Raw genomic sequence first — 13,877 nt, 5'->3', positions numbered from 1 at the left:
AGACGACAGCAGTAGACGATCGGGAGGAGAGGGACCTGGCGATCCACACAGCAGGAGGACAAGCCACACGGCCCAGTCGATCGGCCAGAGGAGCCTGGCGGCGGCCAAGCGGGAGGAGCGGCACACGGCCCAGTCGAGCTTGAGGAGAGGAGCGGGCGATCACACGGCGGCCGCAGCACGCGATCGGAAGAGGCGGCCCAGTCGATCTTGAGGGGAGGAGCTGGCGATCCGGAAGAGGCGGCCGCAGCACTCGATCGAGAAGAGGCAGCCGAGTCGATCGGGGAGTAGAGACAGCGGCGACGGGGAAACAGAGCGGCGGCCACAGGGGACAATGGCGTCGCGGGGCGGATCAATTAGCACGAGTTGCAGCGTGCAAAAAATTGACCTAGCTCTAATACCATGTTAGGAAAATATGCAACTTGTATTCCCATGAGGCCATAGGCCGGTATATATACATGTACAGGTATGGTACATATGCAGAAAACCCCTTATACAACGGGATAAATACAAAGGGGTATACATGACTTATATTATAACTCTAACAGTCAACAGAGTATAATACTGGAAGGAGGAGTGAGCAACAGCCAGAGAGAAGTTAAGAACAAGACACATGCTTCAGATTAACTCCTATTTCTTAACCAGTATGCTTTTGATGATTGAAGTACATTAGAAAAGTATATATTTCTTCATATTAACGGATTCTAATGGTATGATTTCGGCATGCAAATAATTCTTCCATATGTCTGACTATAATGTGCTGCCGTGCAAATATGCAGAAGGATGATCTCACTTTTGGGGACATGGTTTTGTGAATCGATGTGTTATCTTGACCAAATGTCTTAGTATTTGTAAAATGTTGCAATATGGATAGCCTTGCCGCCACTTTTACTGGATTGATATATAATACTGTATGTACAATGCTTCAGTACATATATACCTGTAGCAACTACTAATCGAAATTTCTTCTTCCACCTACAAAAATATATAGAATCTTCCTACATAATTTCATGTTGATACCTGATTTCCATGCCCATACTGTTGGGGCGACCTAAAACTGCAAGGCCTCATAGTGCATAGAGGCATCTAATAAAGTTTTCAGGTTTGTCCCAAGAACTATTATATCCAGACAAGATATTTGCTTGCAGAACCACCAGAGCTGAACCTTCTAGGTAATTTCACATGGTGTGCAGGTTGAGCTGTCCAACAAGTGCAACATAATCAGCGGCAGGGCACCCACGATATCCCTGATTTGCATTTAAGTGATATAAGGTTTACTCATGCTTTTTATATTTTCTTTGTCTTTTCTGTTTTGCTTGGTTGAGTTTCAACTCATGTTGTTTGTTTGACAAAAAGAATCAGGAGAAGGGGAGAAAAGAGAGGCGGAAGCATAATCTTGGGAGTAAGGGAGATGCTGACAGGTACTTCCCATCTTCCATCTTGTGTTTGGATATGAAGCGGTGGCGTAGTTGCCACAATAGTCATGTTTTTGCCATCAATGAGAAGATGTGAAGAGTGATACAAAGTATGTCTTGTTATATGGAAGAGTTAGAGCTGGATGGAGCATCAAACAATGGAATCGAGTCATGCATGGAATTGTAAGCCAATCATATAGGCATAGACCTGAATTCAGTTTTCCGATGTATAATTCAAATACTAATATAAAGAGTTCGTTATTGCTGTTTGTTGTGAACCATGTGAACATATTGCTGTAACAAAAAATCTGTGTGAACATGTTTGAATGGTCTCATCTTCAAATAAGATCTCTATAGTAGCAGGATTCCTTGATATTTAAATCTGGAAAGTGAAGAATTATATTTATAAATTATAAAACTGTATATGCAAGGAGAACTTCGATGATTTCGCTTAGCTCGGTCAGATAAAATTGTGCATACAAAAACTACAAGTTTCCTGTGCTTGAAATATTTTTTTCCCACTATTTGCTTTGATCGATATGTGGCTTGCATGCAAATGATAATTGGAATTTTGTTTTCTTTCCATTTCTGGGGTGTGGCAACAATTTTGAATAAAGGATATATGTTATTTAGTGATGTTCTTCTTTAGATTTATTACCAGCGTAAAAACTGAATAAGGATCAATTTTAGATACGTGCATTTGCACGTACACGATTACTAGTTTTTAGAAGGTTAAAGCCAACTTTTTTTTGAGAAACGGTAAAGCCAACCTGTATCGATTCACTGTGTCTGCGTTTTCGACTTAGTGGGCTTTAGTCGGCTGGCAGGCCCAATTAACCGGAGATTCTTACTTTTTATGTAAGATGCCAAATTTGTTTTTTTTGTGTCTGTAGCAAATTGTAGTAGATATCAATTTTCTTCCCATATGGCAATTGTTGATTAATTTTTTAAGAATATTATCATCACAATTTTATGCCTCTTTGATCCTCTAAATCATGGCAATGTTGTACTTGTATCTTCTTAGTCACCTGGCAAATGTAGATATTTGTTTAATTTCTTTTTTTCCCAAGAGAAAATGCAAAATACTCACAATGCAAAATGTTTCGAATTGTGTTTCATATAGTCTCATGGCAATTTGAGAATATTTTCTGTTTCCAAAACGTTGCAATTTTTGTAAATTATTTGTATTGTTTTTTCACATGACAATTGAGGGAAATTTGTTTTTCTCTCGAAATAGGCTTTCGTCCCGCTATATAGATATAGCAACGACCCGGTACATCTCAGAATCCATTGCTGGGGCAGACAACACAAGCACACCCAAAAGAAATAAAAAAGAAGGAAAAAGAAACTAATGACCACAGAGTCGGATCGACGAAAACGATGATGATCCGCTGCCGCTGCGTCCTCCAGAAATTTCCACTAGACTCCTAGCACTTCGGATCATCGCATACCAAGCAACACCTTCAGGAAGGAACGCGACGATGACGACGCTGCTGCCCGGACTGGTCCTAGGGTTTCCCCCGGTACGCTGAGAGGCATGGGTGAGGGGGATACCCGACGCCCTTCAAGAAGAAATGATGGCGCCCACGGGCGTCGCCGCGTCGGTGCCAACCAAGCCGACAGGGATTTCTCCCATCCGCCACACACCCATCACGCCGACTGATCCGTCGCGCTTCAGTAAATTCTACGATTAGGATCAAGCAAGCACCGTAAAGTTCAGTTGGGGTCAAGGCATAAAAGCTTACACTTACGTATACGTAAACGTGTCTGCTCTAGAATTATTGGTTTAGAACCAAGACTCACCTAAAATAATAAAGCACAAGTATAAAAATCTCAGACATGAATTTTAGACGATGGCCGTTCCATTGTCCCAGCAGTTTTACATGCTGGATGTCACGAGGTGTCCGTGTCTGGCGCCTCCGTTCAAGATACATCAGTGATTATTGTTGGTATTATGATATATTCAGGTGCATAATTTATTTATTTATTTTTTTGCGAGAAAATTTTCAATCTATTCATCTTCAATCATGACAGTACAATGAATACCAGAAATAATAAAAAAATTACATCCAGACCGTAGACCACCTAGCGACGACTACAAGCACTGAAGCGAGCCGAAGGCGCGCCGCCATCATCGCCCCTCCATCGCCGGAGTCGGGCACAACTTGTTGTAGTAGACAGTCGGGAAGTCGTCGTGCTAAGGCCCCGTAGGACCAGCGTACCAGAACAGTAACCGCCGCAGATGAAGAATAATATAGATCAGAAGGATCCAACTCGAAGACACACGAGCGTAGACGAACAACGACGAGATCTGAGCAAATCCACCAAAGATAGATCCGCCGGAGACACACCTCCACACGCCCACCAACGATGCTAGACACACCGCCGGAACGGGGTCTAGGCGGGGAGACCTTTATTCCATCTTCAGGGAGCCGTCGCCGTCTCGTCTTCCTGAGCAGGACACAAACCCTAGCAAAACTAAATGAAACGACTAAAAAGGAGCCCTCCCGCCGGCCCTTGCCGAGATCCACCGCGCCCCGATGGCCCTATGACCACCGGAGAGGAGCGGATCTGCGGCGGCGCCGGCGGGAGGGAGAAACCCTAGCTCTTTTTGTGGTGAGGAGGAGGCGGCATATTCAGGTGCATAATGCCTCCAATAAAAAAAATTGAGATATTCTAGGGTTTCTACTAGATTATGTAATGGTCGAATCACATGCATATATGTTCGACATTGCCATATCTTACAAAGCAAACGTCATAGAGCACCTCCGGAGGAGACGCCATTCAGGTGTCTAACCAATCCAGTATGCTCCCATGATCTGCAAATGAGTAAAGTTTGGTTTGTTTTTTTGCCATTGGACTGCCCATGGACAAAACTTTCAAGCACAATAAGGTGTTCAGGAGATTACGGTTGTGGTTGTGGCGTTCAGAAATAATTATGTTGGCTAACGAAGGCAGACAAACAAAATCTCTGCACAGATGTGTAGTCGTCATCCCGGCAATTTGATAAACGATCATCATTAGACATCCATAATAACTCGCAGTAATGGTTCGATACACGCATCCGATCGATGCGGACTACTAGTTAGAACCTAGTAAGACTTAAGACTATCTTCCTATATGTAGAAAATACTACTGTAAAATACTACTCCCTCTGGAAAGAAATATAGGAGTGTTAGACCATCACTTTAGTGATCTAAACGCTCTTATATTTCTTTACAGAGGGAGTACTATATAACACGAAAATCTATCATATTGGACGGCGGTGGATATATAAGCCTTGTGCTTCTTCTTCTTCTTTTTCTTCACATGATATGCTTGTCGAGGAACCTCTTCTTGGCCCTGATCTCGTTGCTGTGGCCGCACTTCTTCTTGCGGCAGTTGGTGGTGCCGCGGGGGAGGCGCGCGTAGCACTTGCGGCAGATCATCTTCTTCTCCTTGTACTTGAGGGCGAGCTGCAGGAGGCTGGGGTCCATGATGATGTACTGGCCGCGGCTGCCGCCCCGCAGGCGGAGCACCAGGTGCAGCGTCGACTCTTTCTGGATGTTGTAGTCGGCCAGGGTGCGCCCGTCCTCCAGCTGCTTCCCCGCGAAGATCAAGCGCTGCTGATCCGGAGGGATGCCTGCAAATCAATGATAACCAGCAGTTTAGCATGGTCCATAGATGCTAGTTGCCGCGTACATTGAAGGCCGGCCACCGGCGATGAGGTTGATCGCTGCCGCGAACACGATGAGATTGCCCGATGGTGGTATACGTACCTTCCTTGTCCTGGATCTTGGCCTTGACATTGTCGATAGTGTTGCTGCTCTCCACCTCGAGCTTGATCGTCTTCCCCGTCAAGGTCTTGACGAAGATCTGCATCTTTTCTTTTCTTCGCCGATTGATCAACTGCTCCCTCACTTGTTCGATCTGATGATCGTGTCTCCTCTCACCGGCCTATATTTGTAGCGAACCAGAGACGCGGCCGCTACGAAATTATAGTAACCCAACATGGAGTTCTTTTCTTCAACGATTCTCAACCGACGATGGTAGGAGTAACGTGGAGGTGGAGTAGACGCGGCCGCTACGAAAAGAAAGTAACCCTTCCACCACCGTCGTGGTCTATCTCGTCTCTCGTGGGGGAAAAGGAAAACCACCGAGCCTTAATTGCCATCGGTTGTAGTTCTGGGCCGTAGTATCGATGAGTCTTATTTTGGAATCCTAAGATGACCCAGTAGCTAGAAAGTGTGACAGTGGCACTGAAACGTTTTAATCGCATGTAGGAAGCTAAGTTGAAACACAACACCAAACCAAGCAATAGGAAACCTAAATACCATGACAACGTCCGCAGGCGAGGGGAGCGGAGCACAGCGTCACCGCTGTTGAGTTCAGAACGGACAAGGGTCCTCATCCGAAAACCTGACACGGAGAGGAGAACCACAATGACGTCTTCAAGAGAAGAGCCGCGTCCGTTCGTGTCCCCACCATTGGCGCCAAAGCGCAGAGCATTGTCAGGGAGGAATCGATGGCAACTGTGACGAACACCTACCTCCAGATCCAGATCTGGGCGGCGCCACTGCATGCCAATGACAAAGAACGAGACCAAGCAACCCACCGCGACACCCCTCGCCGCCCACATGACCAAAAGGCATAGCCGCCGCCGCCATGATGCCTGCCGGAGAGCCAAAACCATGCAAACTGCCATCTGGGCCTGCACACCGGCATCCATGTCTCGAGACACCGTCAACCGCACACATCACAACACACCAACCCCGGCAGGAAGAGCAGAAGTCACCTCCTTCCATTCCTAGCCCGACATCAGCCACCGAGTCAGGGTCCATGCTTCCATGGTAGGAAGCGTCAACCCCTGTGTCCCCAACCCGTCTAGGTGGACCGGGCGGACATGACCCCATGGACGCCGATGTTCGCCACCCAGCAAGCCCCGACCATAACCCATTGTCCTTGGCCCACGCAAGCTCACAGGACACCTCATCTGTGGCCATAGGCGCCAATCCGCCGGACGACACACCACTACGACCACAACACCGACGCGAGGCCACCGCACCAGCAGGGAAAGACCTCCACCTCGCCGCCACGGGTTGTGCCCCATGCCTCCACCCCATGGGCCTTAGCCACCACCCTTACCGCCTGCAAACGACTAGGCAACAGATCTAGTGGATTTGGCCGGAGCCTGGAAAACACACCACCACGAGGGGGGCCACAACAGACTATGGCTGCCGAAACCAGCCACAACTAGTGGTCGTCCAATCCCCGCCGATGCTGCGAACCATGCCGCCTGCACTCATGAGGCGCCAGATCTGAGCCGCTCCCAGTCCTTTGCCGTCGTAGGCACGTCGCACACCCCCACCTCCCACGAGCCTTCGCGCCACCGCCAGCAACCCGCGGCCAGCTATTTCTGATGTGCGGCCCCGTCCTATGCACGCATCGTGCCGCAACTTGACTCTGTCGACCCTTGCCAACCTACACCAAGCAGGGGAAGAGGGAACACCATGCCGCCATCGACATTGGCGGGCAAAGCCCAACCAGCATGCCGAGGCAACAGTGAGGGGAGTGATGTCTACTACACAACCTTCTTCTTGTAGACGTTGTTGGGCCTCCAAGTGCAGAGGTTTGTAGGACAATAGCAAATTTCCCTCAAGTGGATGACCTAAGGTTTATCAATCCGTGGGAGGCGTAGGTTGAAGATGGTCTCTCTCAAACAACCCTGCAACCAAATAACAAAGAGTGCCCCAAAGTTTCTACCGGAGAGTCAAGACGAAAACGTGTGCCAACCCCTATGCATAGGTTCATGGACGGAACCCGCAAGTTGATCACCAAAACATACATCAAGTGGATCATGTGATATCCCATTGTCACCACAGATAAGCACGGTAAGACATACATCAAGTGTTCTCAAATCCTTAAAGACTCAATCCGATAAGATGACTTCAAAAGGAAAACTCAATCCATTACAAGAGAGTAGAGGGGGAGAAACATCATAAGATCCAACTATAATAGCAAAGCTCGCGATACATCAAGATCGTATCACCTCAAGAACACGAGAGAGAGAGAGAGAGATCAAACACATAGCTACTGGTACATACCCTCAGCTCCGAGGGTGAACTACTCCCTCCTCGTCATGGAGAGCGCCGGGATAATGAAAATGTCCACCGGTGAGGGTTCCCCCCTCCGGCAGGGTGCCGGAACAGGGTCCCGATTGGTTTTTGGTGGCTACAGAGGCTTGCAGCGGCGGAACTCCCGATCTATTCTATTCTCCGATGGTTTTAGGGTATATGGATATATATAGGCGAAAGGAGTCGGTCAGGGAAGCCACGAGGGCCCCACGAGGGTGGAGGGCGCGCCCCCTGCCTTGTGCCTTCCTCGTTGCTTCCCTTACGTAAAATCCAAGTCCTCTGGATTGCTTCCGTTCTAAAAATCACGCTCCCGAAGGTTTCATTCCGTTAGGACTCCGTTTGATATTCCTTTTCTGCGAAACACTGAAAGAAGGGAAAAAACAGAAACTGGCACTAGGCTCTGGATTAATAGGTTAGTCCCAAAAATAATATAAAAGTGCATAGTAAAGCCCATTAAACATCCAAGATGGATAATATAATAGCATGAATACTTCATAAATTATAGATACGTTGGAGACGTATCAGCATCCCCAAGCTTAATTCCTGCTCGTCCTCGAGTACATAAATGATAAAAGAAACAACTTATGAAGTGTGAATGCTAGCAGGTGCACAAGTTTGATCAATGATAATTTCAATCACCTTTTCTAGCATCATCATATATCATAACAGTAGCTCATCTCAGGAGCTGACTTTTCTTTTGACGGTTATAAAGCCAACTTTTTTTTGAGAAACGGTAAAGCCAACCTGTATTGGTTCGCTATGTCTGCGTTTTCGACTTAGTGGGCTTTAGTCGGCTGGCAGGCCCAATTAACCGGAGATTCTTATTTTTTCTGTAAGATGCCAAATTTGTTTTTTGTGTGTGTGTCTATAGCAAATTGTAGTAGATATCAATTTTCTTCCCATATGGCAATTGTTGATTAATTTCTAAAAAATATTATCATCACAAATTTTTGCCTTTTTGATCCTCTAAATCATGGCAATGTTGTACTTGTATCTTCTTAGTCACCTCGCAAATGTAGATATTTGTTTAATTTCTTTTTTTCCCAAGAGTAAATGCAAAATACTCACAATGCAAAAATGTTTCGATTGTGTTTCATATAGTCTCATGGCAATTTCAGAATATTTTCTGTTTCCAAAACGTTGCAATTTTTGTAACTTATTTGTATTGTTTTATACATGACAATTGAGGGAAATTTGTTTTATAAGTCATCTCTCGAAATAGGATTTCACCCCGCTATATAGATATAGCAACGATCCGGTACATCTCAGAATCCATTGCTGGGGCAGACAGAACAAGCACGCCCAAAAGAAATAAAAAAGAAGGAAAAAGAAACTAATGACCACAAAGTCGGATCGACGAAAACGATGATGATCCGCAGCCGCTGCGCCCTCCAGAGATTTCCACTAGATTCCTAGTACTTCGGATCATCGCATACCAAGCAACACCTTCAGGAAGGAACGCGACGATGACGACGCTGCTACCCGGACTGGTCCTAGGGTTTCCCCTGGTACGCGGAGGGGCATGGGTGAGGGGGATACCCGACGCCCTTCAAGAAAAAACGATGGCGCCCACGGGCGTCGCCGCGTCGGTGCCGACCAAGCCGATAGGGATTTGTCCCGTCCGCCACACACCCACCACCCCGACCGATCTGTCGCGCTCCACCACACTTGCCGCCCGCCAACCTACGCCACCACGGTCTTGGATTCACCACCGCTGTCTCACTGTGGAGATCAAAGCGGGACCGACGAATCCGAGAGGGAGGCCGGCATTTGGCCTCGGCGACGCCCTCCAAGGCAGGTCAGTCACCCTTCTCTCTTTCTCTCTCTCAGAAATCTGGAGCCATGAGATAAGAAATAAGAAATGAAACCCTAGAGAGCCTCGCGTCGTAGATCATACAGCCATTTCCCTTCAGGAAATCAATTGTCAGAACTAGGCCGCTATCCCGCGGCATCTTCGGTTTCTTTCTTCGCGTGTCCACTCGGATTGAGCAACTGCTGCCAAGAACACCCCCCCCCCCCCCCCCCCCCGGTCAGATTCGTCAATACATGGACCAGAACTTGTCACAGGTAAGCAGCTAAATCACACTAATTTCTGGTGGAGATTCATTCCGTCGTATGAAACGATGGCTTATGAGGAAAATAATTCTATGAGACCAGGTCTCACGGGTTAGCAGGTGAGACCCATCCTGATGGATGACACGTGGCATTCACAAATCACAAAGCATCTACCCCACCCCACCTGAAATCAGGGGGGGAGAGATTAGATGCTTTGTGATTTGTGAATGCCACGTGTCATCCATCAGAGTGGGTCTCACCTGCTAACTATGAGACCTGCTAACTATGGGCATTCAGAAAATGAACGGATTTACCCTGAATGACGTGGGATGATCTTTTGCGCTGAATGTTCTAGGACTGTTGGTTTCATTAAATGGAATGGAACCGGGGTCTGGAGCCTTTTCTTCGCTTAAAAAAGGCTTATTCATGATAGATTGAGGGGCTGTGTGGGAGTTCATGTAATCCCATTGGATTAAGTTTGCTTCGTTTCTCGGCAGGACACATTATGATTAATGATGCATCATCCCTGACAACGTCAATAGCCTGAATTGCTTTCTGCTCCTGCATTCACACACTTGACAACGTCAATAGCCTGAATTGCTTTGCTTGATGTAAGCAGACTTTAAACGCTAATCATTTCCAGTAATATTTGCATGGGCAACTATTTTTCCAAAAACAATCTTTATGCTACAAAAAGATATCTGCGCATGTTTGGTTGGATGCCACGTCTGAATTAGCCAACTTTGATCCATCCCTTTATGCACAAGATAAAATAGATGATTATAAGACTACTCAACCAGTGAAAACCAACTTCGGAAACTGCGTAAGGATGAACCAGCTTGGAAAACCGAAGACGAATAGAAGTTCGGAGGACTGAGGAGCATCGTCGGCTTGAACACCAGTTCAGGGACTAGTGACGAAGTCATGGATTAGTGGTGCTCGGCATGTTGGTTGGTCGTCCTATGGGCTGGGCCAAGGACCCCCTAAGCCTATCAACTGGTGGGCCTCGTTCATCGTGACCAAGCAAGCCAAGAAGGAATGATCCAAAGACTTGCATGCACCCCAAGGCTTTGAGATAGTCTCCGACGTATTTGCCCCTAGGAACAACCGACTTATGTGTAACCCTAGGCAACCTGGTATCTATGTAAACTGAGGTGCCAGGACCGTAGAGGATAGCTTCATTCACACACGATCTCGCGGTAGATCACTTGTACTTTGTATCTCATCCACAATCAATACAAGCAAAACAGGACATAGGATTTTATCTCTTCGATATGCCCGAACAAGGCATAGATCATTATTTTATTACAAATATAGGTATAATATACGAGTTAAATACCCTGAAAACCATTATTTTTAATAAAAAGGAGCACTGTTCATATGTTTTGAGCTGGGCCGGGCCGGGCTCAGGCTTGAGATTTTGAGGCCGGGCTTTACAAAGCCAAGCCCGGACCGGAGGATGCCCAGGTTTAGTTGGGTCCTTGCTGAACTTGTAGCATGCCAAACTTTCCAAACTTTAGACTAATCAAACTTCTTTATAAATAGATGGCTCATCTGTTTGTCTTAATGAAATACTCAAGTTCAACTTATACACACAGGCACTGCCAGCCGCTTAAATTTGCACGCTTCCTCCTTGAGTAGTATTTTCTTGGTCTCCACCGTATGTCATACTTGCATTATCAGCAGAAGTTTCGAGGGCTGCAAGCAGTGATCAATTGATAAATAGCATAAGTAGGAAGCGGAAAACCAACTCTTTGAGTGCTAATTCTATCTGAAATGCAACAAAACGTCCAAAGGCCTGCCATCTTGCTCTTACTCTTCCTCTTACTCTCCACAAATTTCAGCTATGTGGTGTCTACATGAAGAATATCATTACCTTATCCTAAAACATCATGAAGAGGCAAGTTCGAGTAAGTTTTTCACATCTAATGATTCTTTTATGCTATAACTATGTCTAAATGAAAACTCTTGCTATGATAAATGTTGCATGTAAAATGAAGTTATAATGTTCCCTTTAGATCTCGGTATTCTAAGATCTTATGATATAATATTTCCCATCAAAATTACATGTGACTTATCTACCTTAAATAGGTAAAAGGATTTTCATAAAGGTTTCATATAGAATGTATTGACAATGCATCTTAATGGCACAAACAATTCTAAATATAGTTTCATATTCTAACAGCTAATCTAAGACTTCAAGAATGATGTGGCTATGATATTCTTACATCCGAGTAGGAAGAAAAATGGATAACTAAATTTAAGTTTGTGGTGAACACTTCAAAGAACGAAAGAGGTATCCCGCGGGAACAATCTAGCAAAAATAATTGGATATTGAACTACTAAAACTTCATATATTCATGAACGGAGGGAGTAATATATAACTCAACAATTTATGGATGAGCAATTACCTGCGGTATAGTAACACGTGTAAGGATGATATTTGCGTGTAGAATAGCTTCTCCAAGGTTTACTGGACTTCATTGATACAAGTTCGACAATGAAGATGTTGCTCCCCACTCGAAAGAAGATTTGATGCCCGTCCTCGTCGTACCCCACTATAGCTTGCTTCATCCTTATACCACTCCCACATCCTAGCTGAAGATTAATAGGCTTCCGCGGCACCCATGTAGTTCCACCACGAGAATTGAATTTTTTGTTGACATTCTTCATGTCCCACACTTGAAAGGTAGGGTATGACAATAAAGCAATGCCAACACCGCCATCCTTTGAGCGGATAATATGGCTTGTATCGTAGCAATCTTTTGCAACAGGAAGTTTCCGAATCACACGTAGGCTCTTCATGCCCATATCAAACTTTATTATACTGCCAGGAATATACCAGTAAAGGGCGTTACCTGCAAAGATGCTATGGTGACCAGCAATGTAGTTGTCACATGGTTGCACCACGGAGACATTGTTGCCCCACGAGCCAGTCTTTGACGAGTAAATACATGCCTGGACTAGCGCTAGCACGTCGTGCTTTATGTAGACCGTACTGGCGCCTACCAAAACGATTTTAAAGGGGCTTGAGCGGCACGCGCCATGCATGTGTCGTGCATTGTCGGCCGTGCCCGTGCAGAGCACCGCACCATTGATATTAGCAACCACGTCATTCTGACGGAACTCCCAAGGAACTGCTATGTGGTGCTGGTCGCCGGTAACGGGGTCGTACACAATGGCCTTCCCCTCAGTGTGGTTCATGATGAGGACGCGTCCATGGCGGCACCCAAGCAGATCCCACGAGCCGTAGCCTCGCAGGGAGAAGCGCTCTGAAGGAATAACAGGAGGGTCGACAACAGAGCGGAAGAGAGCTTTTCCGTGCTGCTGCGTGAAGACGCCGAGGAGCGAGGGTTGCCGGTGGCGCGCACGGAACCGGCGTAGGAAACCGGGGTCGGAGACGAGGGTTCGCCACTGCTTGCACACGTGAGACGCGCGCAGGAGCGAGGGTTTCAGAGGGCCGAGGCGGAGGAAGATCTCCGCGAGGACGTCGTCGCTGTGGAGTGGGAAGGCAGGCCCCGCCGGCGGCATGGTGCTGCGTTGCTGGCGGCGTGTGGTCTCATCGCCATGCTCGGTCATCACGATTGACACACAGCACGTTGGCGGCTTGGTGCGCCGGCGCTGGCGGCCCGTCGTCTCCTCTCAATGCTTGCTCAGGGTGTGGATCCGATCAGGGAATTGCAATGGATCACGGGCAGAAGAAGATATCAACAAGGAAAGGATAGACATTTTCTAGAAAAAGGAAGGACAGGGCAACTGGTTGGGCCGCTTGGGCCGTAGAATTTGATCCAGCAAAATTAAACGCTTCCTTATCAATCGATTATCTACTCTTCTGATTCTCAAAATGAAAAAAGATTATCTACTCTTCGTTTGCACCGCTAAAAAAAAGCTACTCTTCTTTTGCTCAAAAACAAAAAGATTATCTACTTCTCTAATGGCGATCCTATTTGGCGCGTAGGTTACGCACGAGAGACCTAGCGCGCACACTCCAGCACCACATAGTGTGACCGATCGAGAGCGTGGGCCGCCCATTTTAGTGCTTATTCCGAACGGGGTTATCGTTTCTTTGTTTTTTCTGGTTTTATTTCCTTTCCTTTTCCCTTTTATTTTTATTTTTTGTTTCTTTTTTTCCTTTTTCCTATTATTTTCTTTCTTTTTTCACTTTCAATTTTTCCTGATCATCTTTTATTTTGTGAACAATGTTTGACATTGTGAACATTTTTTTAAAATCATGAACATTTTTTTCAAAATTTCAAACGTTTATTAAATCATGAAAAATTATTGAATTCATGATTTT

The 13,877-nt window shown here is 46.1% G+C and overlaps 2 protein-coding genes across 2 annotated transcripts; both read right to left on the bottom strand.

The window, feature by feature from the left end:
- Positions 1 to 4,424: 4,424 nt before the first annotated feature.
- On the bottom strand, positions 4,425 to 5,338 carry LOC109736294 (ubiquitin-ribosomal protein eL40 fusion protein-like). The gene is made up of 2 exons (XM_020295519.4): positions 5,171 to 5,338; positions 4,425 to 5,034 (listed from the first exon to the last, which is right to left on the bottom strand). The coding sequence occupies exons 1-2, from the start codon at positions 5,271 to 5,273 to the stop codon at positions 4,718 to 4,720; spliced, it is 420 nt and encodes a 139-aa protein (XP_020151108.1). The 5' UTR covers positions 5,274 to 5,338; the 3' UTR covers positions 4,425 to 4,717.
- Positions 5,339 to 11,987: 6,649 nt separating this feature from the next.
- Positions 11,988 to 13,111, bottom strand: LOC109736295 (uncharacterized). The gene is made up of 2 exons (XM_020295520.1): positions 12,135 to 13,111; positions 11,988 to 11,991 (listed from the first exon to the last, which is right to left on the bottom strand). The coding sequence occupies exons 1-2, from the start codon at positions 13,109 to 13,111 to the stop codon at positions 11,988 to 11,990; spliced, it is 981 nt and encodes a 326-aa protein (XP_020151109.1).
- Positions 13,112 to 13,877: the final 766 nt, after the last annotated feature.

This window comes from Aegilops tauschii, chromosome 7 (assembly GCF_002575655.3).
Source record: "Aegilops tauschii subsp. strangulata cultivar AL8/78 chromosome 7, Aet v6.0, whole genome shotgun sequence".
Classification (NCBI taxonomy): Eukaryota; Viridiplantae; Streptophyta; class Magnoliopsida; order Poales; family Poaceae; genus Aegilops; species Aegilops tauschii.
Note: the sequence above shows the minus strand (reverse complement) of the source record. Positions and strands in the feature narration are given on the sequence as shown.

Bases quoted from the DNA above. Each gene is read 5' to 3' on its own strand.
- LOC109736295 (XM_020295520.1), bottom strand. From the start codon at position 13,111: ATGCCGCCGGCGGGGCCTGCCTTCCCACTCCACAGCGACGACGTCCTC.
- LOC109736294 (XM_020295519.4), bottom strand. From the start codon at position 5,273: ATGCAGATCTTCGTCAAGACCTTGACGGGGAAGACGATCAAGCTCGAG. The intron at 5,035-5,170 runs GTACGTATACCA...ATTGATTTGCAG, and splicing joins CAAGATCCAGGACAAGGAAG to GCATCCCTCCGGATCAGCAG.